The following is a 14,373-nucleotide window of genomic DNA, read 5'->3' as shown; positions in this document are numbered from 1 at the left end:
GAACCTGACTGTACTGGCTGGTTTTGTGTGCCAACTTGACACAGGCTGGAGTTATCACAGAGAAGGGAGCTTCAGTTGGGGAAGTGCCTCCATGAGATCCAGCTGTGGAGCATTTTCTTAATTAGTGATCAAGGGGGTAGGGCCCCATGTGGGTGGTGCCATCCCTGGTCTGGAGGTCTTGGGTTCTATAAGAGAGCAGGCTGAGCAAACCAGGGGAAGCAAGCCAGTAAGAAACATCTCTCCATGGCCTCTGCGTCAGCTCCTGCTTCCTGACCTGCTTGAGTTCCAGTCCTGACTTCCTCTGGTGATCAACAGCACTGTGGAAGTAAGCTGAATAAACCCTTTCCTCCCCAACTTGCTTCTTGGTCATGATGTTTGTGCAGGAAAAGAAACCCTGACTAAGACACTGACCTAAGTTTGAACTCAGGTAAACTAACAGACTGGTACCTAGCATTAGTTTCCAAGTGGCCCCTCAACAAAGCCTGAGCCTACCTCAGGTCTCTAGGCTAATCCCCAACAAAACCAGCATCTCTAGGCTATTCCCCTAACAAACCTGTACCTCCAGGTTACAAGCCCACTCCCTGCCTAATGACCACAAATGCAGAGGGGAGCAGAAATTAAGTTTATGATATGACTCCCAGCACCAGCCAATTATGTTAAAGGCCACAGTAGTCTTCCAATTAGAAGCTTGCACATGTATTCCTTGCTTGCTGCTTACTATAAAACCTTGCCCCAATAGACATTCAAGGCTCCACCACCACCAAAACTGTCCTGTATGATGGTGGTGCTAGCTCATAAAGAATAAAGACCCTGCTGTGAGTTGTATCAGATCAGTTCCTGTCTGTTTTTTTTTTACTGGGGGGGGGGGAATCACTAACATCTCCCTGGCACTACAGGCTTCTTCCTTTCCAATTTGTATGCCCTTGATTTCAGTTGTCTTATTGTTCTAGCTAGAATTTCAAGTACTATATTTGAATAGGTATGGAAAAGATAGACAGCCTCTTTTGTCTTGTTCTTGGTTTTGTGGAATTGCTTTGTCTTTCTCTCCATTTACTATCTCTCCCCTCAACACACAACATACACCACACACCAGAGGGCAGTCTTAACCTCAGTACATGGTAACAAAGAACTCTTGGCCAAAGTTTGAGCCTGATGTGCACTAGGTGTCAACATGACAGATACCACAGTCTATGGAAATTCAGAAAAGCCTATCATGTTGTTGCTCAGTAGGAGACACTGGCTTTACCCCTCAGAGCAGTCTGTCAGGTAGTTACCTCCGTTTCTTCTCCTGTGTGCTGCTGAATCAAGAGTCTAAGAGTCTCTTGCTATAGTGCAGGTTTCAAGTATGAATTTGGACTGCTAGTACCAGTACCAGGTACATGATGGGACAGCAGAAAATCCAAACAGGAAATGTTAGACCTTGTCATGGTAGTAGACTTGTGGTACCCCAGGGAGCTTGTCCATGCTTCCATAAATGAGCCCATTATGCTGGAGGCATAAGGTTTTTGTGTACTGTGTAAAGATTATCCTTATACTATTCCAATGCTGATTTCTCTGCCCCTATATCTTGTAGCTATCCAGAAATGGCATTATAATGCTTATTCTAAGAATCTCCTGTCTCAAGTATGTATAATCATGGCTCCCCATTTATTCTCTGACTTGTCAATAAAAGCTGATAACCCAATGGCTAGACAGAAGAAAGAATAGGGCTAGGCTTCTGCCAGTCAGAGGAAGAGGAGAGAGAGAAAGAGAGAGAGATGGGGACAGCAGAAAATGGTAGACCTTGTCATGGTAGTAGACTTGTGGTACTCGAGGGAACTTGTAAAAGAGAAAGGGAGGGAGGGAGAGATGAGGGGGGAAAGAGAGAGATGAGAGGGGATCCTGGCATGAGGAGTGTCAAGATGAGACATCATGGAAAAGCACCTGGAGCCCAGAGAGCCAGACCAATACAAAAATGCAAATATCGCAGGGATTTTGGCTGGGAAATAGGCAGATTATCTCAAAGAATTAGAATAGATAATTAACTGCCAAGTTATTGAACTATAAAGCTTATCAAATAAATCTTATAGTCTCTGACTCTTCCATTTGGAAGCTGCCCAGGAATAAAGAAAAACTGTAACTTTTACAAATACATTCACACCATGCTAATCATGGAGAGCACTGGGTAGCTAAATGTTGTTTGGAGGGAAGGAGAGAAGACCCAGCAAGGAAGGCACAATGATCAATGGATACAAATATTTCCCGTGATAGGGCATGGCCATTGGATCACAGGAATCAAAAGCAGATATGTGACCAAATTTACCTAGATCAGCTTCTTGATTTCATTCTTAAGCATCACGCTTATACCTCATCTGGTAGTGCATGGCAACATGGTCTTGGTGCTAAAAGTCACTGCCCATTGCAGAACCAAACCTCAGGCTGCTCATACTTACCCTCTGGCACACCCACACAGCCAAGCCCTAGTGAACACCTTTCCTACATCCCCAGTATAGCTTCTACCATACAGTATAGAAACCATTCTGTGGATAGCTATTTGTGCCTCTTCAAGGATATTGGCAAGAATTTGACATTTTGGGTTAGGACAAGGAGCTAGGCTCAAGATTTTGACCATCTTGATTAAGTCCCTAAAGGCCATGGGACCTTTGTTTATGCCTTGTTTGTTCCTTGACTATTATGTTTATGCCTTGTTTGTTCCTTGACCTAGAACTGACCCTATTCTGTGCATGTACTTATAATAGTATTAAAGCACTTTGGGAAAAAATGAATTTGCTTCAGCACTTGCTGGAGTAATACTATAGTACTGTCTAATTGTCTTTTCTTTCGTTAATCCTCACTCTCTCCCTCGAGACCTTATTGACTGACTGAGCAGGCTTGGTCACCATCCACTAAACTTGATGTTGGCTATAGGCTTGCTTTAAAATTATCTTTATTACGTTTTGGCATGTTCCTTATATCCCTACTCTCTTCAAGATTTTTATCATGAAGGGGTTTGGGATTTTGCCACAGACTTTTTCAACATCATTTTTTTTCTTTTTGTTTGCTCATATAGTGGACTACATTGATGGGTTTTCATAGGTTGGAAGATCCATGCATCTTTGAGATGAAGCCTACTTGCTTATAGTGAATAATCCTTTTGATGTGTTCTTGGATTTAGTTTGTGAGTATTTTATTTTATTAAATATCTCTGTATCCATTTTCATAAGGGAAATTGGTGTGTAATTCTCTTTCCTTATTAAATCTTAGTGTGGTTTGGGTATCAGGGTAACTATGGCCTCATAAAGTGAGTTTGTGGATGTTCCTTCTGTTTCTATGTTGTGAAATAATTTTATCAGTACTGGTGTTAAGTTGTCTTTGATAGTCTGGTTAAACTCTGGTAAAATTATCTGGTGCTGGGCTGCTTTAGCTTGAGAGATTTTTAATGACTGCTTCCTCTTTTTAATGGGTTATAGGTCTATTTAATTTATCTGATTTTGATTTAACCTTGGTAATTGGTATCTATCAGTAAAATTATCCATTTCTTTTAGATTTTCCAATTTTATTGAGTATAGGTTTCTAAAGTATGATCTAATGATTCTTTGGATCTCTGATCTCTGTTGTTATATCCTCCTTTTCCTTTCTGATTTTGTTAAGTTGAATATTCTCTCTTTGCATTTTAGTTAGTTTGGATAAGAGTTTGTCTACCTTGTTGATTTTTTTCAAAGAACCAACTCTCTGTTTCATTGATTCTTTGTTTCTGTTTTATTGATTAGCCCTCAGTTTTATTATTTCCTGCTGTCTACTCCTCTTGGGTGTGCTTCCTTGTTTCTGTTCTGAAGCTTTCAGGTATTTTGTTAAGTTGCTAGTAAGAGATCTCTCCTGTCTTTCCTCTTAATATTGCTTTCATTGTATCCTGTAAGTTTTGGTATTTTGTATAGTAATCCTTATTGAACTATAAAAAAGTTTTAATTTCTTTCTGTATGTCTGTCATGACCCATTTTTTTTTTTATACAGTAGAAAACTGTAGTCTTTTTGTTATTTCTGCCATTGTTGAAATCCAGCTTTTATCCATGGTAGATTAATAGGATGCAGAGAGTTATTTCATATTTTGTTTGTATCCGTTAAAACTTGCTTTGTAACCAAGTTTGTGGTAATTTTGGAGAATGGTCTGCGAAGTACTTAGAAGAAGGTAGTTTCTTTTTTGTTTGAGTGAGATGTTCTATAGATTACTGTTAGGTCCATATGGTTTTAATGTCTGTTAGCTTCAATATTTCTCTATTTAGCTTTGCCTAATGTATTCCAACTGCATGTGGTGGCCTGCAGAGGCCAGAAGAGGGCATTGGGTACCCTGGAACTGGTTGTGAAACTGAATGGATGCAAGCTCGTATCTTCTGGAAGAGCAGCCATCTCTCCAGCCCTGTGAGATATGTATAGTCCTGTGTATAGTTCCAATCATCTCAAACCAAAACAATTTTATACCATTTCTTTCTGTATAGTTGAGATAGATTATTTATTGTCTTGCTTTGAGCTTAATAGTATATTCAATTTGAAGTATATCTTTTGACAATTGATTTTGTGTATGTGTATAGGGAGTACTTTTCTTTGAGCATGAACAAAAAAATCCACAATGTCTAATATAATTTTGCTAAATCCATTTGTGGCCTTATGTCAACTGGAGATCTATATTATTTTTATTGACACTATCCCATTAAAGGATATAAATATATTGCTGAAGTAATTAAAGATAAATTCTGTTACTATCTCTTTTTATTTGCAGTGACATTAATGTGAGGACTCACACTGCCTGGTCTTTCCTTCCCTACTGCATCCTTCTCAGTCACCCCTTACTATTTCCTCAGAGCAGAACCTCTTCACAGCCCATTCATTGTTTATCTTTATAATTAAAGCTATGGTCTCCCCCTGCTTTGGGGAGAGTGAGGAGCAGAGAGACATGCCTCTGACAGTGGGGGATGGGCTTCCCCACATGTGGAGAAAGGCTGCCATCAGTGTAATAAGTACTCTGTCACCACACATTGTGTGTTAAGACACAGTTCACTAATTCTATTTCACTGATTTTCTTTCACCAATGTCCACTTCAGACATTTTCTTATGCAAAATCTGCCTATTTTTCCCCATGAAGAATTCTAGGAACTTATTGATTGTAAGCTTTTGAAGATTTTCCTTTAATTGTTACCATAAACCATGTTGCTATTATTTTAATTAATTAACTAATTAATTCAATTTACATCCAAATTATTCTTCCAGTTCTCCTATCACATAGTCCTTCCCTTATCCTTCTCTCCTTCTCCTCTGAGAGAGTGGAAGACCCCCTGTGTATCCTCCCACCCAGGCACATCAAGTCTCTGCAGGGCTAGGTGCATCCTCTCCCACTGATGCCAGACAAGGCATTGAGGGGAGTGTATTCTACAAACAGGCAACAGCTTTAGGGACATCTCCCACTCCTGTTGTTGGGAGATCCACATGAAGATCAAGCTGCAAATCTGCTACATAAAGTTACTAGTATTTTAGTAACATCTTGTTTAGTTGTGTTACCTCTCCGTGAGGTTTTCTTGTGTATTCTACTATGTTCTAGTTTGATTTTTGTTGCATGATAACACCATGACTGCCTTGGGGGAGAAAAAAGTTTTATTTCAATTATTTATCTATATCACAATCTGTTGCTTAGGGAGGTCAGGTCTGTACTGAAGCAGGAACCTTGGAAGGAAGTTGGTCAGTGACTCATTCCCTGGCTCTCTCCTTTACGCAGACCAATACTCAATACTACCCAGAGTGGGTTGGGCCTTCTCAAAACAATCATCCATCAAGACAATTCCTCATAAACATTGGCATGGACAATCTGATTGGGGACAATCTGATTAGCTGTCCCCTTCTAAGTAACTCTAAATGGTATAAAGCTGACATGGAGGGGTCAACTGGAAGCTAGACATGAAAGACCTCTGAGTAACTCTAAATGGTATAAAGCTGACATGGAGGGGTCAACTGGAAGCTAGACATGAAATGAAAGACCTGTGAGGGAGGAGAACAGGCACCAGCATATGACAACTATGTGAGACTTAGGGCTCATGTGGCAGGAACAACAATTTAGAGAAAAGGTTTGTGCTCTCTGATGGCAGAAGTAGAGAAAGGCTTGTATACTGAATAGACATCCAGAACATAGACACAGCAAAAGCATATACATCTAGAGGTAGACTAAAGGGAAGCCGGGTGCCAAAATGAAACAAGAAAGCATGGCTTTTCCACGGCTGAGGTTGTGATTCTTTAAGTTCCTTAAGAACATCTTTAAGATTTTTACTTTGTACAACTAAATCAGATGAGAGAAAAGCCTCTTTTTATCCTATCTGGAGGTAATAAAGTACTTTTCTCTCATCCCCATTATCTTTGCCCTTTTCATTTGTCAAAGAAAGGACTTTGCTTGTAACTAGGCAGAATAAGTCTTAAAACAGCATAATTTATTTTCTTCTCAGTACCCCTGATAAAATATTTATTTTAGAAAAATCTAAAGATAAAAAGGTGAGACACCCACACCCTAGCCCCCCATTCCCCCACTATGCATGGCAGGGTGGCTGAAGCCACTGTGATGATCAAGTATATGAAAGAGAGATGGGAAAGACAGAAAAACAGTAGTGTGTTCCTGCTCTGGAGAGGGATGGAACTGGAGATGGGATGCTGGTAACCAGTGAGAGAGATGGCTGAAGTCCACATGCTGAGCAGTAGGGTCAGTAGGATAGGTACAACATCCTGGAGCTTGTGAAGATGCGGACTCACCCCTGGACATGCCTCCTGACTCCAATGGGATCACCCTGGCTCTGAGCAATGATGGAGGTCAAAGAAAGGACAGGTACACTTTCTGGACTGGACCTTCTCAAAGGACCACAGTGGTCTTTGATGCCATTAGAAGCCATGTTGGAGTCTGTGGTCCAAGCTACTACCCTAGACCACAATGAAGTCTGAGACCCATGTGGACTTATGCAGTCTGTGACACTGCCTGATGACTTTGTAATATCCTGGGGCTTTGCTGCCTCCAGTAGCCATGTTGATGTGAGTAGCATATGTAGCTACCTGAGGCCATAACTAGGCCTGAGATCTGTGCAGCTGTTGAGAGCTATGAGTAGGTAGAGGATCCACATACAAACAAAGGCTATTTTGAAGTGTGTAGCCTATGTTACCACTGAAGGCCATGCAGGTGTCTGTGGTCTAGGCTACTGCCTGAAGCCATGTTGATATCAGAGGGCCATGCTGAGCTAGCCTCAGCCCTCACTGGTGGGGCCCTGGCAGAGGCTAGCTGACCAACTCTGCTCCAATGCAGGACCAGACCCAACACTTTGAATTGGCCCACCCCAATATCTACTCCACCAATGAGCTGCTGGAGTACATGAAGGGTCAGTCCTGAGGGTTCATAGCTGTAGGATTTCCACAATTCTGGCTAACAGCAGGATATCCAAGAGGAGTCTCAGCAAGGGTCCAGTATTCAATGTGTAGCAGAAGCTAGAGTCTTTAAACCAGACTGACTCATTGCAACGAACATTTTCAAGTAATGCTGTTTGGTAAAAGGAATACTGCGGGGTACATGGCAGCTCCCAATGCCACTATGAGGAATGGATTTGTGATGGAGAAACAGGAAAGACAGAGAAGCTGAATGGTAAATGCATGGCAGAACTGGAGATGCAACAATAATGTGACAGATGTGAGAGGCTACAGTTTATAGAGGGGTCAGTGAGATAGTTTGTTTGTTTGTTTGTTTTTTCATTTTTAATTTTCTTTTGGTGCAGGGGCTAAAAGGCTACCCTGGGTCATGGGAGATAGTTGTCAGTAAAATGCTTATCATGTAAGCACAAGGACCTAATTTCAGATTCTCAAAACCTGTATGGAGAAAAAGCTAGTGCACCTTGCCTAGGCAACACAGTGAATCTAGCCCTGATGGCAAAGGCTCATTATGAGCCAGCCCTGAGGGTGTGAAAACAGGGAGAGCTGACCCCTCATAAGCTGCAGCACTTAGGAGAGTACATCCTGAGTCTTGACTGGGCAACACAGTGGAGCTGGCTCTGGAGGTGTGGGTGCAGGCGAGCCTGCTCTGAGCCTAACCCTGCCTCCTGCCAGTGGCAGCAATGGGTGACCTAGCTGCAGCAGTAGCACAGAGCTTATCCTGATGGTGCAGATCAAGAAGAGCCAGTGGGATGACTAGCTCAGCTATCGCCTAGGCCTAGAACCAGGGCTCTGAGTTGTCCACCCCAAAATCTATATCTTCAAATGGTTAGGACATATGAAAGGGCCAGTCCTACTGATCCAAAGCTACAGGCTATCCATGACACAAGGCAACAACAGAATAATTGGGAGGAGACCCAAGAAGGATCCAATATTGATGGTGTCATAGAAGCCAGAGATCTCTAACCAGACCAATGACTTATTGCAATGAACAGCAGCAAGTGAAGATATGTGGACAGAGGGATATACTGTGGGACACTGTGACATACTACAGATTCCACAATGAGATGTTTTCTACATTTTGTTTGTGTGTGTGTGTGTGTGTGTGTGTGTGTGTGTGTGTGTGTTTTATTTGGGGGAAAGGTTGCAAAGGTGAAGGACAGATATGAGGGGACAGGGAGATAAGGGGGGCTAGGAGGCATGATTTAAAACTCACAAAGAATCAATAAAAAGTTTTTAAAAAGGTGGAGAGCAAATAAGCAACATGCTAGTTAATGATCTCTGGTTGCCACATAAGTCATATGTATACATTCATGAACTTGACACCCACATATGTGCCCATATGAACCCCATAATTTTCTTTTAATAAAATTTGGCTTAATTCTTCTTGACTGGCCTAAACTGAAACTTCAATAGATGTCCATCTACTAAATGACTCCAGAAAAATATGACTGTGGCTCTGAAGACTTTAGGGCACATAGATAAGTATACTCCTAAAACAAATTAATCAACTAACTTTAAATAGAGGTCTTAGAAGGGGGAATAAAATACTCACGAGAGCAAATGCAGAGACAAAGTGTAGAGTAGAGACTGAAGGAAAGGCTACCCAGAGACTGACCCTCCCGAGGATTCATCCCATGTACAGCCACCAAACCCAGACACTATTGTGGATGCCAAGAAGTACATGCTGACAGGAACCTCATATAGCTGTCTCCCGAGAGGCTTTACCTGAGCCTGACAAATACAGAGGCCGATGATCACAACCAATCATTGGACTGAGCACAAGGTCCCCAATGGAGGAGTTAGAGAAAGGACTGAAGGAGATGAAGGGATTTGCAACTCCATAGGAAGAACAACAATATCAACCAACCAGACCACCCAGAGCTTCCAGGGACTAAACCACCAACCAAGGAGTACACATGGAGGGACCCATGGCTCCAGCTGCATATATAGCATAGGATGGCCTTGTTGGGCATGAGTGGGAGGAGAGACCCTCCATCCTGTGAAGGCTTGATGCTCCAGTGTAGGAGAATGTAAGGGTGGGGAGTCAGGAGTGGGTGGGTGGGTGGGGGAACACTCTCATAGAAGCAGGGGGAAGGGGGATAAGAGAGGAGCTTTTGGTAGGGTGGGGAGGAAACTGGGAAAGGGGATAACATTTGAAATGTAAACAAAGAATATATACAATAAAAATTAAATGAACAAAAAACTTCTCCCAAATTATTTGATATTTATAGAATGAATAACTTGAGTAGATATAGTTAGTTTCTTTATTATACAGTGGATTTCACTTCAATTGCTAGTCTCTTGATAGCTTTTTACCCCATAAGGTTTTTTCCTGTACTTAACATGTACAGTATTCTCCCCCAGTGCCAAGGTTTTGGGGTTTTGTTGTTGTTGTTCTTTAGAGACAGGCCTTTGTAATTGCCCTTGATAGCCTAGGGCTCAGTATGTAAACAAGTCTGACCTCAAACTTGGCAGTGATCTTCCTGTTCCTGTCTCCCAAGTGCCACCATGCCCACTGATCCCACTGTCTTGCCTATGGACCGGTTTTTTTTCCCCTCATTTGGACAATGGTAATTTCTTGGTGAAGCATATGGTCTTTGCATTTAGGCTTACTTTCAATATGATTCTTATTCTTTTTCAGTAGGTGAGGTAGAAGGTTTTGGTTGTGTCATGTGATGCAGACTCATGGGGTATCTTGCTGAGGCAAGACCTGTGGGAGGACACATGATGTTTGGAGAGAATATAAATAGGACCTAGCAGACAGTGATGGGGCACTTCCATAGCAAGTCTTGCAATGCTTCAATCTTTGCTAATCTTTCTTCCATTGAGAGAGGCACAGCAGGGAACTTCTGGTGTCTGCGCTGGTTCTGGTTGCTCCCACAGACTTGTGCTGATTTGGCAGAGGCCTGGCTATTTCTGCTGGATCTTGCCACCACTGCTATTCTTGTTTGGTATTCTGACACTACTCAACTGTTGGTGAGACTGTTGGTATCCTGACAATGAAGATTGGAATCACCCCCAAAGAAGTACTTCTAAACAGTTCTATATTCCCTTGTCCTGTTTACCATCTTTTCTCCCCTGCCTTTGGACAGTGGGCTAGAACAGGGTGTTAAGGCATTTGAAAACCCTTATTAAAAGTAGGTTTTTAAAAAAGTCTAACCCTACAAGTAGATTCTTTATCAGGACTCTGCAGTGTGGTATGAAGAGAGATCTTTGATTGTTTTGAAACTCGGTTTAAGTCTATATTGAACATTGTGATCATGGGAATGTTTAGTCAACATGAAGGAAATTATTCTGTACCAAGCATTACATAATTCATTTTCATGGCAAGTGTTTTTATATCTAATGCAGAGCTGTTCCAATGCCCACTAGGAGCAAGTTCAAGCTATTGTATGTTTACATGAAACAGAAATTCCAGGGATGTTTCTAAGGCCTAATGATTCCATTAAATTCACTGCAGGTCATACATGGTCCCCTGAGCTGGACAAGAAGAAGATTCGTCATTCTGTCCTTGCCAGATCTCATTCATTAGAAGGCATGGGCCTTTTTTATACCATTGCAGACCTTAAGTTTCTTTTCTTTTTCTCTTTATTAATTTAATTTTATTTATTTTATTATTTTAGTTTTTTGCTAAACTATTGAATATGTACTTGCTCATGTGTGTGTGCATGCATATGGAGTGCACATGCCCATATAAGTATCTATAGAGGACAAAGGTTGACATGAGGGAGTATCTTCTTTAATTTCTCTCTACTATATATATGTAAGTACATGTTTGTGCATAGGTATTTATTCTGTGCATTCATATGTATCTATGTATGTATTTGAGATATATCTTTTTCATTGGACCTGAAGTTTGATGTTTTGGCTAGATTGGTTGGCCAGTGATCTCTGGAGATCTGCCTATCTCCATCCCCATGCACTGGGGTTATGAATGCATATAACCACTTCTGACTTTTTATGTGAGGGCTGGTGACCCAGTTAAAGTCATCTTACTTGGAGAGCAAGTGCTGAGTTTCATTAAAAGCAAAGTAGCCTTGTTTGGTTTTGTTATTATTGTTTGTTTCTTAAGTGCTTATCTTTATCATCTACCACCAAAGGAGCCTCAAGAACTCTCTCAGAATAATGGCCTTTAGATACAACTGTGGATAGTAGGCCAGAGCTGGTAGGCAGAGAAGATGGCATCTCATTTGTGTTAACAGGTGTTTTTTGATTTTTGTTTTTAGATTTTGGTCAGTGTGTACATGTGGCATCCTCTATACACATTTCAAGTAAACTGCCAGATTAGTGAGTTCTGCTACTTTGAACTTGAAATCTGAACCACAGCTCTGCCAGGAGACTAACATTAAGCACTAGTGTGTGAATCTACTGATTCAACGTCAGCACAACGCTGTCTATTGTTTTGTCCAAAGTTGATACATGTATATCCATAATATTTGGTTAAATAGAAGCTTTGAACATAGCAGGAAAAGTGACATTTTTGTGAAAGAACTTCCCAATTTTGGGAAAAAAAATTGTATTACTGGGTGAATCTATCCTATGGTGAGAAGAGAAAGCCACTGCCCTCATAACCTGTGGCTGCCACAAGAAAAGTTTAAATACCACAATTAAACAGACAAACAGAAAAAGAAAAGAAATGCTGATTTCCTTCATGCTAGATTATTTGGAAACTGGAAACTTATTATATTTTCATGTGCTCCCAAACTACACTAGATCAGTTGACACAAAGCAGGAGATGGGTGTCAAGTCCTCCTAAATGTCTACTCACAGAAATGTTCCTGATCAGAGTGCCCCACACCCCACACCCATTTCATCTTGGATAAAAACTGTTAGCAGTAGTCATTGGAGAAAAGTCTCTTCAGAGACATGAGAAACAACCATTAACAAACAAAGATTTCTGTGTTGGATTTCATAACAGAAAAGCAAAGAAATAGCTCACCTTGATATATAGTGGCTCTCTAAGATGGTCAATAAGCACGCAAGCCTTCTCCTCCCACACAGGATTGAGGTTCTTGTGGATAATTTTACTTCTAAAAACTTCTTTTCTTCCAATTTTAAACTTCACATATGGATCGCTTGTCCCTGTTGAAGAGACACATGATCCACATCAGTCATGCCTCTTTATGAAAGCAAGACAGCTGCTCACTGCAACACCAAAGGGATTAAAGGGAAAATGTTAGTGGAGACCTATTGCACAGGAAAGGGAGGGAGAGTTCTCTAGTGCTGAAGGAAGATCGAACCATCACCATGGCAGTTCTTTACCTTCAGAACACAATCCTGCAGACTTGCCCTGGCTTTTTAGGGCCAGGATCGCTTTCATGGTGGCAGAACTGATTTCCATTTAACAGCAGTAGTTGAGGACTTTCCTTCCCCTGCATACTCACCAGTTTGTGTTCTTTGTTTTCTTAATGATAAACATACCTCAGCAAAATAGGAGATCTCACCATAGCTTTATTTTCCACTTCCCTAACTGCAGCAGCTAAAAATGCTGAACACCTTTCCCATACACTTACAGTCCAGTTGCAGTTGAACTGTTGAGAAACTCACTTTACTGATTGAGTTGATTTTTGTTTATATATATATATATATATATATATATATATATATATATACACTATATATATTAGATAGATAGATAGATAGATAGATAGATAGATAGATAGATAGATAGATTCTGGAATCAAACCCATTACATATGTAGATAGCAAAGTTTTTCCTCCCATTTTATAGACTGTCCCTTCATTCATTTACTTGATCCTGTGATGTGAGCTTTTTAAATTCATGTAATCCCAGCTGTTAATTCTTGGTCTATTTTCTAAGCATGGAGTTTCCACAAAACAAACAAACCAATAAATAAAAATAGAGGGTAGAGATATAAACCTTAATATAGAACTATATAAGACCACTTAATGAGCATGTTTAAGACCTTAGGCTCAGGCAGTGGTGGCGCACACCTTTAATCCCAGCACTTAGGAGGCAGAGGCAGGCGGATTTCTGGGTTTGAGGCCAGCTGGGTCTATAGAGTGAGTTCCAGGACAGCCAGGACTACACAGAGAAACCTTGTCTAGAAAAAAAACAAAACAAAAAACAACAAAAACAAAAACAAAAACAAAAAAAGACCTTAGGCTCAGTAACCACTATGAAAACTAATAAATAAACAAAATCCTAAAAACAGAACTACCAAAGGACCCAGGTACCTGACTCCTGAACACATATCCACACAACCCTAAAGAAACACACCATAGAGACAAACACTGTACACTCAGGTTTACTGTAGCAATATTCACAGTAGCCACTGTATGAAATCAGTGACCATAAACAGAAGGACACATGAAGATGATGAGGTATATATTCATAATGAAGTATTATCTAACTTTAAAAAGAATAAACTTATTTTCTTTGCAAGAATTGGGTGCAAGTATAGATCATCACATTAAAGGAAGTAAGCCAGAATTAGAAAAATAAAAATCATGTGTGGATCCCATATTATACAAATGCATCAAATTATTTGAAAATGACATTAAAGCAGAAATGAGACTGTCTATGGAAAGAAAGTAGATTAGTGGGAGGAGCAGGGTAGAGAAGGAATAGGTATGAAGGATGAGTGATTATGATCAGAGTACATTATACACTTCAATGGCATTGTCTTTGTGAAGTCTGTTACAATGTGCAATGAGTATAAATGCCAATATGAACAAAAATCAACATGACTGAATGATGAAAATGTAAATCTAAGTCCATCTATAAATCAGAACTTAACTGACATTTCTCTTTATCTCACCTAATCTGCTATAAAAAGAAGGATCAATGATATTGACCAATTTAACTAGTTTTCTAGACTCATACACTGTCAACATTTTATAGTCATCTAAAACCTTAGAGAAGAATGAGTTTCAATAATAGCTTCTGTAGGACCATGAAAGGCAGCCTGATTCTGGTTGAGCTAGGTTG

General features: G+C 40.5%; 1 protein-coding gene and 1 pseudogene across 5 annotated transcripts in view; both read right to left on the bottom strand.

Annotated features, from left to right (window-relative positions):
• The window catches only part of Mctp1 (multiple C2 and transmembrane domain containing 1), a 586,378-nt gene that overhangs the window by 262,268 nt on the left and 309,737 nt on the right, over nucleotides 1-14,373 (bottom strand). For all 5 annotated transcript variants that reach the window (XM_031359932.1, XM_031359934.1, XM_031359933.1 and 2 more), the window contains exon 3: nucleotides 12,362-12,504. In XM_031359932.1, the coding sequence (XP_031215792.1) occupies nucleotides 12,362-12,504 (143 nt within the window). The remainder of the gene's footprint in view (nucleotides 1-12,361; nucleotides 12,505-14,373) is intronic.
• On the bottom strand, nucleotides 1,271-2,426 carry LOC116083818 (annotated as a pseudogene).

The sequence above is a fragment of the Mastomys coucha genome, unplaced genomic scaffold (assembly GCF_008632895.1).
Source record: "Mastomys coucha isolate ucsf_1 unplaced genomic scaffold, UCSF_Mcou_1 pScaffold8, whole genome shotgun sequence".
In the NCBI taxonomy this organism is placed as follows: domain Eukaryota; kingdom Metazoa; phylum Chordata; class Mammalia; order Rodentia; family Muridae; genus Mastomys; species Mastomys coucha.
This window is presented reverse-complemented; position numbering and strand designations above follow the sequence as displayed.